The sequence below is a fragment of the Triticum urartu genome, chromosome 1A, assembly GCF_056163025.1.
Source record: "Triticum urartu cultivar PI428250 chromosome 1A, HENAU_Tu73, whole genome shotgun sequence".
NCBI lineage: Eukaryota > Viridiplantae > Streptophyta > Magnoliopsida > Poales > Poaceae > Triticum > Triticum urartu.
In genome coordinates, this window is record NC_141873.1 from 121042558 (window position 1) to 121055682 (window position 13125).

The 13125-nt window shown below is 47.8% G+C and overlaps 1 protein-coding gene across 1 annotated transcript; it reads left to right on the forward strand.

The window, feature by feature from the left end:
* The first annotated feature begins 2480 nt into the window (after window positions 1-2480).
* On the forward strand, window positions 2481-6520 carry LOC147990322 (uncharacterized). The gene is made up of 6 exons (XM_087538035.1): window positions 2481-2540; window positions 2712-3267; window positions 3735-3989; window positions 4107-4325; window positions 4667-4767; window positions 6482-6520. Exons 1-6 carry the CDS (start codon window positions 2481-2483, stop codon window positions 6518-6520), a joined length of 1230 nt encoding a protein of 409 aa, XP_087394161.1.
* Window positions 6521-13125: the final 6605 nt, after the last annotated feature.

Consider the following 13125-nt stretch of genomic DNA (forward strand, 5'->3'; position numbering starts at 1 on the left):
GTGGCAGCACCCGTAGATCAGTGTGGAAAGTGTGGCCAGGCACTTGCCATTCCAATCCTCTTACCAGTTGATTGCAAAGCAGTCGTTGGCCGTTGGCGACGCGCACTGAAACCGGTGGCAAGTTCTCTGTCTGAACTTGCAGTCTAGCAAGGAAAGTTTCACTGATGAAACTGTGTGTGCTTCCTGAATCCACCAAGAGTAACATGATCTGATCCCCTACTTGTGCCCGTAGGCGAATTGTGGAGGGAGTTTCTTCGCCAGACATAGCCTGGTGCGATAGTGAGCAACATTCTGGCTCCTGTGCTGCCGGTGGATCAAGTAACTGAAGTGCGTGAACGGTGTCATTAGATAAAATTTCGCCGAAATCACCCACTTCGATCATCAGAATCTGGCCAGTGCGTTTGCACTGATGCTCCCTCGAATATTTGTCCCCACAGCGAAAACAGAGGCCATTCGCTCTTCTGAATTCGCGCAACTAGCGCTCCTGTGCGTATTCGTCGCCCCCTTGCTTGGGTACGGCTGCAGTGCGAGCTGGAACAGTGACTGCTGCCCCTGCAGGTGGCGGTGGGCGGCCGACTGGTGTGATGCGCGGACGCTAGAGGCGCTGCTTCTCCAGTTCTTCTGCCTGAATGCGAGCGAACACGGATGCGCGAGTGATGCTGGTTGGTGCTTGCAGTCGCACTCCCAGTCGCAGCTCATCTTTGAGGCCGATTAGGAACTGAGAGATGAAAAACTTGGAGCTCAGGGTTGGGTCCAGGGCCAGCAAATGGTACATTGCGGTCTCGAATTGCTGCCTGTATTCCTGCACACTGCCTGTCTTCCGTAACTGAACAAAGTGATGCATCTGAACCTCGAATTCTTCTGGACCGAATTCCTCCTGTACCGCAGCTCTGAATGCTTGCCACGAGACGCCAGGGTGTGTCTGCCGGTAGGCCTGGAGCCACATCGCGGCCAGGTCGTCCATGTACAGCGCTGCGGTGGTGACCCAGCTGTGTTGAGGCACTCGGTACAGCTTGAAGTAGGTGGTGTAGCGGTCTAGCCAGATGCGAGGGGCGTCGCCGTCAAACCGCAGAAAATCATGCTTCGGCGTATTGATGCAGTGGTCGCCGTGGCGGTCGAGCTCCGAGGACGACGGTGACCGCGGGTGAGCAACGGTGGCCCGTGGTTGACGAGTCGAGCGAACGGAATCTGGGCCGCGCCATCCGTGTAGAGAGGTAGCGGCGGTGGACGATTCGGTGGCGGAGGTGGTGGAGGGTGCGCGGAGGAGTCCGCGGTGGCCGTGACCCCCGATGGAGATGCGCCTCCGGAGACGGTCGCCGCGGGATCAACGGTCGGCATAGTCTTGCGGGCCTCGTCCACGTCGGCTTGCGTGAGGTCGATCTGCTTGGAGAGGAGCTTGATCTCGGCAGAGACCTGGTCGTTGTAGTCGATCTGTGCCTGGTGGCGCTCGTCGGCGGTCTTCTGGTTGGCGTCGAGGCGGCGGATGACGGACTCGAGCAAGCTCTGTAGCTTGTCCGTGGTCTCCGACATGGCGTCGAGCACGCGGCGGGTCTGCGCCGAGGGCTTGGATGGTGGTGCCGTGGTTTCGCTGGATCAGATCGAACCCCGGGCAGGATTTTGTGCGAGCTCGCCGGAGCAGCGCGCACCTGACCCGGTGGATGTTACCGATCGATCAGGCCAACGGCGGTGGGGAAATTTTTTTGGCTCTGAATACCAGATTGTCACGTCCCGATCTGAGAGATTTGGAGATGAGAGGAGGGGAACAGAAGGAGGAAGAGAGAGAGAGAGGTTAGGTGAGAGCGAGGAGAGCAAGACGAGGGGAAAATAGCTCAATACTTTTCTTCATGCCATCTCATCCAATCGTTCGGGTACAAGTAGGCCATAGTTGTCGTCACTCACACGCCAACACTTGGCTTCACACACACGCAACACCTGGTGATGGTCCCAGCCTCCAGCTCGGCGATGACTTGGTCGTTGCAAGTGCACTTGCACTAGATCAGTCCGCTGCAGGCTGATCTGTAGGCGTGACACACACGGAGCTGGGCGAGGAGGCGTCCTGACGAGGGGAGGGAGCCGGGATTCAGGAAAAAAAGAAAAAAGAAAAAAGAATAAGGAGAGGGAACTGGCCGATAAAGATGGAGGGACGACGGACGGGAGGGAGCGTGCGCAAGTGTCGCGGTTGAATCGCACGGCTGAGGTGTAAAAACGATTCCGCCACGGATAAGGCTAGTCACGCGAGTACGCGCGCGCGGGGAATATTCCACGATTTTGTTACTTATAATTTTTTTTACTGAAGCTGGTCCGATTGTGTTTGGTTCTCTAATTGAAAAAAAGGAAAATCTTCCGCCATATTATATTCGTCCAACCCACCCCGCACCCCCACTATTCCCCTCCCTGGTTCCGCTCTCACTCCCTCAGTACGCAAACAGCGCCTGAAACCCTAGCTCGTTCCGCCGCAATCAGAAGAGGGATCCGCTCACATGGCTGGCCAGCGTAGCCGCATCCGCCGCCAGCGCGCTAAGGCTCGGTTGGATCCGGGGGTGGAGGTGGAGGTGGAGGCGGAGGCGGAGGCGGAGGGGGCAGGGAGGGTGCCAGAGGTCGACGGGGAGGTCGTAACTGCTGCCGACTCGCCACAGAAGGCCTCCCCTTCGTCCAGCTCCTCCGGGTCATCTTCCGATCGCGTCGTCCAGCGCAAAGTCCCTCTCTCCAAGTTGAGCCAATCGGCACCCAAAGAGGAACCGCGGAGGACACCAGATCTCCGGGTTTTGCGGCGGCGCCTGATTGGCCAGATCCGCAGCCACTACCTCGATGCCATCTCCCGCCTGCCCACCACCGAGCTCAATAGTACCTTAGCGCGCGGCCTCCTCATCGCGGGTCTCTGCTACGGCCCTCTACACCCCGTCCACAACATCATCTTCAATTCCGTCTGGTATTCGGCCGCTTTTCCCATGCGCTCCAGCGACCGGATCGACACCGCCTTCATCAGCAACTGTACCATACGCCGCCTAGTTCAGCGCTCGCTTGATGGATTGGTTGCCTCACTTCGCCATCTCTGTCCTTCCCTCTCCGATGACGATGCCCTTTGGCACCTCAGTCTCTCCCGCGCTGACCTCCGTGCTGCTGTTGCCTCCGCACGTGGTGCTGCACCGTCGTTGTTCCGTCTGACGGCATCGGAGCTGGAGGCCGCCTTTCAAGCGGCTGACAAGGCGGCGCGGAATCTCAAACCTGCTGCCCTTGCACTCTTTGGCTCCGTTCGGAACTCCTCTGACTTCTCCAAATCCATGATTCCAGCTTCTCATACTCACTGCCAGCTTCTCTCACGGAGCTAGGTGTGTTCGGCTGCGGAAAATTCTTCTCAGATCCGTGGAAGTGAAGATGGGCTGCATGTGCTGGGCTTAAGGCCCAATTCTTTGAAAAAGGCAGCAGCCCACGGCGTAGTTTGGCTGGGAGAACGTGGGGCAAGGCATCGTTCGAATGGTCTTTCTAATTGAGCGAACCGTTATTCACTTGGCGGTGGCAATCCTGCTGTAATTTTGTCAAACTTCTACTTCGCTGTTTCTGGGAGCTGCACTTCTGCTGCTCCGTGATTTTACACCGGAGAGGGATCGTCTCCGCGGAGCTGGCTTCCTGGAGCTGGCGCGTTCGGGCTGGCTCCTCGCGCGGAGCAGGAGAAGCACGGATTTGGAGAAGCCAGATGAGTTCCGAACGGGCTCTTTGCTTCTTCTGTTTTGCTTTCTGTGGAACGTACGCTGTCTCGCTGCTCAACAACAAACGCTGGCTTTCCTCAGCTGACATTCTGCGCCTCTCCACCATGTTGCTGCCTTCCCCACTACTAGATGATTTGCCACACCCTCCTCTTGAAGAAGAGCGGTTCATAGCGGCCTTTAAGCTCATCACCAGAAAGAGGAACCTTCTCATAAGATGGTACAAACGGTGGGTTGAATTAGCAGATGCAGCGTTGCACAAGTATGCCCAGCAAACTGGGGCACATTATCAGCTTCATATCATATATGGCAGAAAGAGGAACCTTCTCATAAGATGGTACAAACGGTGGGTTGATTTAGCAGATGCAGCGTTGCACAAGTATGCCCAGCAAACTGGGGCACATTATCAGCTTCATATCATATATGGCATTGGTTCTGTACACGATGAGTTCAATATGGATCATTCTTTTCATATTAGTTTTATGGCGTGGCCTAAGGATCCTTCCCGTGCTAGAGAAGCTCCTGTGTTTTTCTTTGCTGAAGCACTTCTGTCTGGCTCCGACTTTTGTGAAGAGGACATCACCTTGTGCTGTATAGTGCAGCCATCACCAAGTGAAGTTGGTAAGCTCTCGACATTCAATCAATTTTATCTTTTCTGTACTGAAATTATTAAGTGCTAGTCATGACATTTGACCATCTCATGGTTAGCCTTTTGGTATTTGAAACATGTAAGTACGATTTTATCACTAGTCTCTTCAGTCACTAGCTTATTGGGGTGTACATGATAACTAAACTGGAAGCGTCTATTAACAGCAGCAGCGAATGGGTTACCTGACCCTCCCGCTGACTGCTGCACTTGAACTTGTCTAGCAGACATATTCTTGATATGTTTGCATGTTTCTGTCTTTACATATTCCTTGTTAAATGAGTCATCTTTCTGATCCTGCATCTGCCAACTGTAGATAGATGCCATACATGTCTCGGAAAGTTTCAGATTGACCACCCTGGTGATTCCGAGAGCTTTGCTGGTGGGCAGTACTACATCATGGATGGAATAAGCAAAGTACAACACATGACACGGATGCGGGCAGGCGTGAAAATGGTGCCCGGAGCAGAGAGAAGGGGATGCTCGGCCCGAACGGAGGATACATCACAGCTAGACCTACCAAACCCGAACCAAGTGGCAACGCCAAACCAACACAAGAATTCCAACATCTACCAAGCCAGAATCGGGGACACCGCGAGCTCGCAAGATAACGCCTTCAAGAAGGAAGACGACGCCGGGACACCATCGCTATCCGGTCCGAGGGAGTCGGACCTAGGGTTTCCCCTGAGCTCGAAGAGGGGCGCAGCTGAAGGCCTTGACAGCGCCTCCAAGAAGGAAGCGACACCCGCGGGCGCCGCCGCTGCCAGCACCGCAAGCCGAGCAGGGATCTCTCCCTGGCCTAAAGCTGAGCAATCCCATAGCAGCCTAGTCCGGAATTGAAGTTGTGGAAGCCAAAGTTGGTCGGAACTACCATGTCTGGAGGGGGTTGGCAGGGCTGCACTTGCCGTCGGTGGGTGGCATCGCCCACGAACCCACGAGCACTGGATAAGGCAAAAGGTGGAGCCTTGAGGCATACAGGGTAGGGCTGGAGACGAAGCAAAACCTCGCGAGCAGATCTGGGGCGGCAGCGTCCAGCAGCGCCGACAAGCTAGGACTGGAGGGACGCAAATCTGAGCTGCCGTGGCCTTAGCCGCCGTGACGTCGGCAAGTCGAGTGAGCTGGAGGGGACACAGCCACATGGTCGCCGAGGTCGGAGCTGCCCGGCAGAGGACGCCGGCAGCAGGGGACACCGGAGAGACGCGGGCCCCAGGCAACCGGGACCGGAGTAGCACCAGCAATGATCCGCCGCGAGGAGCCCGTGCCAGCCACACCACAGAAGCATCGATGCCTCCACACGAGAGCTGTCACCATGACTCGGGGAAAGGGAGGGCCACCGGAGATGAAGGAGGGCGCTTGCACGAAAGGCAGGCCGCAGACGCCTCCGCCTCCAGCCGCAGGCCTCATGCCCGGCAACAACACCAGCAGGGCTGGGTCACGCCATCGTGGAGAGGGAGGTTGCAAAGGGGGGCGCCCATGGCAAGGCCAAGAGCGCCGGATCTGCCGCCGGCCGGCAAGTTTGGGCAGCGGTTGGTGGAGGGCACCCGAGAGACGCCAGACGGGATCTCAGGGACGCAAGGCGCGGGCGGGGAGGAGGAGGCGCGCGAGGGGGGGCGTCCGCGGCGGCCAAGGGCGGGCGGAGGGGGAAGGGCAAGGCTGGCCGAAGCGCCGAGGGCCAGGCCGGCGAGGGACCGGAGCCAGCGTCGCCGGGCCAGCAGGCAGTCGCCAGGAGGGGGATATGTGGGTGGTGGGTTGCAGGTGGGGGATTGGGGGCGTGAGGATCAGATCCGCCCCGCCGCCACCTTCCTGGGGTCCGGCGCGGCTTCGCCGGCCGGCCCTCCGGTAGCGGCGGCGCTAGGTGAGGGCAGGGGAGGGGCCTCGCTCGTTGCGGCTAGGGTTCCCCCGTGCCACCCGAGCTGGGCGATGCGGGGGCGGGGGCGGGGGCGTGTGGGTGGGTCTAACAAGCTTGAGAGATTCATTGGCATGGATTTCAAAATGCCTATGGTATTGTATTCTGCTATCACTAATGATGCTTTGGTAGGACCGTGGACTGATAGTCTTCTTGAAAAGGAATTTGAATTTCACTCGATGTGTGTATTAGGTGAATTTTGTACTTCTGTGTGTATAATTGTAGCTATTTTGCATGATCCGTAATGTTAAACTAGACCAGTAGGGGGAGAAGCCCCTACTGATTTTTTAATTAAGAGAAGAATGTGAGATAGCAGAGTATGAACCGAGGCTCGAAGCGGGGGCGGGGGCGTGTGGGTGGGTCTAACAAGCTTGAGAGATTCATTGGCATGGATTTCAAAATGCCTATGGTATTGTATTCTACTATCACTCATGATGTTTTGGTAGGACCGTGGACTGATAGTCTTCTTGAAAAGGAATTTAAATTTCACTTGACGTGTGTATTAGGTGAATTTTGTACTTCTATGTGTATAATTGTAGCTATTTTGCATGATTCGTAATGTTAAACTAGACCAGTAGGGGAAGAAGCCCCTACTGATTTTTTAATTAAGAGAAGAATGTGAGACAGCAGAGTACGAACCGAGGCTCGAACCTGCGTCGGCCAGCTTACACAGCCGTTCGCTGACCACTGGGCCAGAAGCCCATCCACGCATGATCCGTAATGTTATGATTTTGTTTTGGTACAGTTATAGTGCTAATACAGATCAGGGATCTTTTTAAAACATTAGCTGGGCATATCAACATGGGGAGGTGCTTGATTACATATAGAACACACGATTATATAGAGGGATATCTAGTACATAGATGATTACGGAAATCTAAAATCTATACGTCTTGTTCAGAGTAGGAACAAAAGGGCATTATTATTCAATTTGGACATGTGTACGACTTGACTTTGAACGATTAGTAAGCTAGATCAAGAAGAAAGTGAGCAAAGTTAAGTTGGCAGACGGAACACATAAATCTGAATAGATCTATCTCCAAGAACTACCTATGTATTATATGCAGTACAAAATAAAACTCTAAATAATTTGCAAGACTCTAAAAGTGTTTGCCAAAATTGATTACCAATAGCAGTGCAACTTCAAAGTTATGATGATCTTATATTTAGACACCAATAGCAGTGCAATTTCAAAGACGAAGCACTACTACAGATAACAAAAAAATAGATAATGAAATTTATTTTAAAGTGGTAATTATTGTTTAAAATCTGCACAAAATCAATATTGAAAAAAGAACTGAGATCGCCCCAGGCTCTCGTCCTTCGTCACCCAGAGTCCAACATCACTTTAACTCCAAAGAAATTTAAATGTAAAATGGTTTCATTTTTCTACTGACTCAAGGCAGAAGCAAAATCATCAGCTCATGAACATGGAAAAAACCACTGAAGTTGAAAACAGGAACCAAACAACAAAAATAGAGGATGGAATTGTTCCCTAAGTGAAACATATCGTAACGTGAGGGTATAAACTCGGAAAAGATATGACGGAAGGGGGATGGCAATAGGAGATTAAAAAAGGTAATGGATGAAAAAATAGCTACCCCCACCACCACACGTACACACACAAGTGCATGATAACCTTTTGAGGAAAATCAGGTAGTATAAAGAAATATCGGGCTCCATGGAGCCCGAGCTCCAGAACGCTGCACTTGACAGTAATTGTCAAATTGCACTAATAAAATTATGAATAGGAAGTAAGGTGAAAATACAGAGGCAAAAAAGTATAACTGAACTCTTAGATATATAAGTAAGCAACATGGGTACAACAAAGACGTGTCAAGTAAGCAGCATCAATGAGTGCATTATTCTTCATAAAAGAAAGTGTGCATTGTTGTAGCAAAGAGGAGAAATATTTCCAAACAACAATGAGGGCCATAGAAGGTCTAAGGTAGTGCACCTTTTACACGTCAAGAGAAAAAGGTAAAAACATAGCATCTCACCAATATATACCTAGATCTTCTGCTTTTTCGATAATATTTGATCTTGGGCATCTCGTTCTTCCAAATACAATGCGAAACCAACATGCGGCATTGCTGCCCTGCGCTTTGCATCCAAGCCTACATATGAAAGAGCGGAAATGAGCTTGTATACCAGTAGGTGGGTCAGACAGCAAGTCGCTGGCGAGGACCTCATCCAAATAATCTGACCATTCCTTACCTAGTTCTCCAATCTTAATTTTCTGTTCTTCTGTCTCCTTTTTCTTCTGAACCCTCTGAAGCTGGAGCCTTGCATTGGTCTTCTATACTTGCTGCAGCTTCGCATAGTTGTAATCATAAGCACCTTGAGATGGAGAGTTTCCATGTACCTAATTGCTTGTGCTGCTGCACCATTCATCGCACTTGCTCCATTTTCGCATGTGCTACTTGATAGCGATACTGGTCCAGATATATGCCGCAGCCGTTCTGTTGTGGGGTAAAACTTAACTATTGATACATATCCGCCCTGCTCAAGAGCATGGGTAAAATAGTGTGGCAGAGGGAGGCCAAGCTTCTCAAACATAGCCTCAAGAAATAACTTGCTAAAAAGGTCAGTCATCTCCGAGGCAAACCCTGTAGAAATATAGAATCTGTTAGAGGGCTAGAAACACCCAACTATTACATTTTCCATGAACAGGAAAAGGTAAACGTAAAGGGTTAGATATAATGTGATGCATATAAAGCATAGAACATAAATCAGCACATGGACATTTAATTAAACAAGAGAGTAGCAACCGATCTTAATAACTTATATACTACAACGTTTGATGTCTAGCTATCTTTCTACCTACTGTTTTGTCTCTCACTCTATCTTCCTCTTAATTTCTCTCTCACTTCACCAGCATACATACAGATGTTGTTTAGGTAGAAACAGAGTAGGCAATCACAGGCATATGTAGATGAAGATGGCAGAGAATTAGAATCAGGACAGAGAGAAGGATATTTTTGCGGCACCGCGTCACAGATAGGGGGTTGCAGCAAATCCCGCTCGAGTTGAAAGCAAGTTGATGGCCTAGCAAAAGAAAGAGACAGGTCAGCCAAAGGCAAGGAAATCTAAGGTGCAGATCCGCATATATTTGCAAGTGCACCAACAAGAAAAGTATCTCTTTTCTGGTCCTCTATCCGTGCTATTTAAAAAGAAGATCTGCACTGACAGAAAAAAGCTAAGGAGCATCAATTTGAGAACAGTAAGCAAAGTAAACATCTAAAAAAAATAAGAACAAAGCATCTCCAACATTACCTATGTACTCATTCAGAAAATCAGAAGCACCTCAACTAACAACTGAAAAAGGTGCCCTGAAATAGAATCCCATATATGAAGTTGTAGGCATAAATAACAACCAAGGCAAACAAATCAAAAGAAATAAAAATACACGCAGTATATAATACTTTTAGGATATCAAGTGTATATAGTACCGTACAAATATGAGGCAGGTGGCATACAATCTCTAGATGCAAAAGAGTTGCATCATACCTAAATAACCTTTCTTGCCAGAAGTCTCAAGACCTGCTTTATAAAATGCAAAGATAATTTGCTTGGTGCCAGCTCTCATGAGAACTTCTATACCTACTAATAAAGCAAGGTGCGTTTCTTCAAATTTTTCATCCGTTCATCAAGAAAAAGATTTTTGTTCTACCCAAGGTGGTACTAATTTTTTGGCATTCCCTAAACGGCGCCCGTTGCGAGGCAACCGCGCAAACGGGCGCACACCTCTCCCTCCTTGACGCGTCTTCTTGGGCCGGCCCATCGTTCCTTTTTTTCTGTTGTAAAGCACAAAAATGCAAATGCGTCTTGTGGAAATCGAACCCGCGACCTCCTCTTCTTTCGCACCATACACTAAGCATCGCACCACTCTTACCTCATGTGTTCAAAAGAATCTTCTTCACTGTTTTCTTCTCATGTCGATTTTTTTCGTTTTTCTTGTTTATTCGAAAGGGTTTTGTTCGGTGTTTTTTTTCCTTTTGTTCATTTCAATAAACTATTTTTCAAATTAATGAACTTTTCCAAAATCGATGAACATTTTTCAAAATCGAAGAACTTTGTTCCAAATTCGATGAACATTTTTTTGAATTGGATGAACTTTTTTTCCAAACTTGATGAACTTTTTTCAAATTCGCTGAACTTCTTTTAAAATTCGATGAACTTTTTTCCAAAATCGATGAACTTTTTTCAAATTCGATGAAGTTTTTTCAAATTCGATGAACTCTTTTCCAAAATTGATGAACGTTTTTCAATTTTGTCAACTAATTTTCAAATTTGATTTTTGTAAACTTTTTAAAAATCGATGAACTTTTCTGAAATTGATAAACTCTTTTTGAGAATTGATGAACTTTTTTTGAAAATTGATAAGCTCCTTTTGAGAATAGATGAAGTTTTTGTTGAAAATCAATGAACTTTTTTCAGACTTTCTGGAAGTTTTTGAAAATCGATGAACCTTTTCAGATTTTTGTGAACTTTTTGGAAAATTGATGAATTTTTTCTAATTCATGATTTTTTCTAAAATCTGTGGACTTCCAAGAAAAAAACACATTTTTGTCAAAAGAAATCACGCTTTTCTAAAATGTTTTTATATAATTTAAATATCTATGCAGCTACTGTTCTTATGTATCGTCGCGCTGCAATGTTTCATATATATATTCGTAGTAGCTCGAGTCGTCAGCCAACGACTTACCTGGAGGTATTGATCGCGAGTTCGATTCCACGTGCAGCGCCATTTATGTCCGAGTTTTCTTTTTTCGTGCTACTACCTGTGTGTTCGTGGGCCTGGCCCATACAAGCAGGCTCGTGGGTGCCAGAAACTCCAACCGGCGCTGAAGGCGCCGGTTAGGAGCTCCCTAATTTTTTGTGGGTCCATCTGTTAGAAAAGAAAAACAGCTTTGTTCCGAAATTTGTAAGTTGGCCGCGCACGCTTCGGCCCAGGAAAGCAAGCCCGTTTGTTTCCAGCCCGTTCATCTGAAAAAACATTATTTACTGCACGGGGCGGCAAATAGTCAGAATTTCGCACATGACGCCAAAATTGGGTCCGCCCGTTTTCGTTTTTTGTCTCTGTTTCTTATTTTATTTTCCTTTTTTTCCATTTATCCTTCTTTCTTATATTTTTATGTCAAGTTTTTTTTTCTTTTTCATTTTTTCATAAATTTGATTTTTCATTTTTTTCAGAATTCCATTTTTTGTTTAATTTTTCATAAAATCAGCAGAATTCATAATTTTGCTCCAATTTTGAAACATGTTTGTATCTTTTATTTTTTGGAAGAGGAGAGTTCATCAATTTATGGAAATATAAGAGTTCATCAATTATTGGCATGTGCCTACAACAGTTCGCATCTGGGTTAGGCCACCGGTAGGCACATGCCATTCGAAGATAAAAGAGAATATGTTGGTTGGCTATAATTAAAAGAAATTGTAGGCACATACCAATAAAAGAGGATATGTTGGTTTGGCCCTGATTAAAAAATGTAGGCAAGTAAGCGCTAAAGTAATTCAAGAAAATAAACCCTGGTAAAGCAGAGACTACCTGGTTATGAGCTGATTATGGCAATGAAATGGGATTCACTAAATTAGTAATCCATCCGATTACGCCATCGTAGGAGTGTGGTCGAAACAACTATGCCCCGAAGGTCACCGTGCAGCCACAAAATTGAGGAGGCAACCATAATCCAAACACGGAGACGGACCCGGAGGGAAAAAAGGCGTGAGTTGAGTGGTGCCCACCACACCGACCAACCCCATCACTGTGAAGAACTCGCGAGCCAAACATGACCCATGGGAACACTGCAACTCCTCGCTCTGTCGCCCCACCGTTGCGGAGACCCTTTTGATGGACACATCAATTATCTCTCTCGATGCTTCTTGTAAAAAAAAATCTCCCGTTGCAACGCACGGGCATATGTGGTAGTCTGAACATAAACCAAGTGCAACCTTTGCTCCAAAACTCCTCATGTAGCAAAACACAGCTAATAACCAAGGAACGACACCCAGCACATGCACCAACTAACAACCATCAAGCAGAAAAATAGTTACAGAAGCACAGGAGCCTATGAAACAAACTGAAACATAGCATCCGGACTCCCAACGTTTTCAATCATCTCAACAGGAACATTGACAAGTATGATTTTTCATTGACCGGAAAGTAACAGAGTTATCTGAAGTCATTTCCAATCTGTAGAACAGATTCACTCTCAAAACGACGAGCTGTAATCTGTGAGGGAAAACATTGCTGGCTTGCTGCATTACAATAAGAGATCAAAGAGATAGAAGAGGAGAGTTCATCAATTTATGGAAATATAAGTTTGCTTTACGAAGCATGCTCTAGTTCAGTTTCTTAGATTGAAGGAATGCCTGGCAATCTGGCATGGGTTCTGATAAGGGGAGCTATTCTGTTTGGCAGAACCATTTATTTTCATATGACCAGACCATATAAAATCAATCGTCTAGAAATAACGACTACAAAGTACTGTAATGAAGGGAGACGTGCAGATTAGGACAATCAGATTCAGATCGGAGCTTGCATCTCAGATAATGGAGCTGAATCTTATGCAAACCGGTGCTCACCTACTGTCCTCTATGTGTATGAGAGAATAAAGATAATAGAGCTTGCATCCTAATCGAGTACCTAATCGAGTTACTGTAGCGTTTTTATTTCTTTTACTGCACTTTATTTAATGAGCTGTCACTGGTTAGCCTATAAACAGCCGGGATGTGGCCGGAGAGGATCATCATCGAATTCCCATTTGTCTTGTCGGCTATGACTTGTAAACGAACCCTATACTTCTCCTTTTAAAGCAATACAGTTGAGATCGGGATCCTTCTCCACAATTCTTCCTAGATTAGCT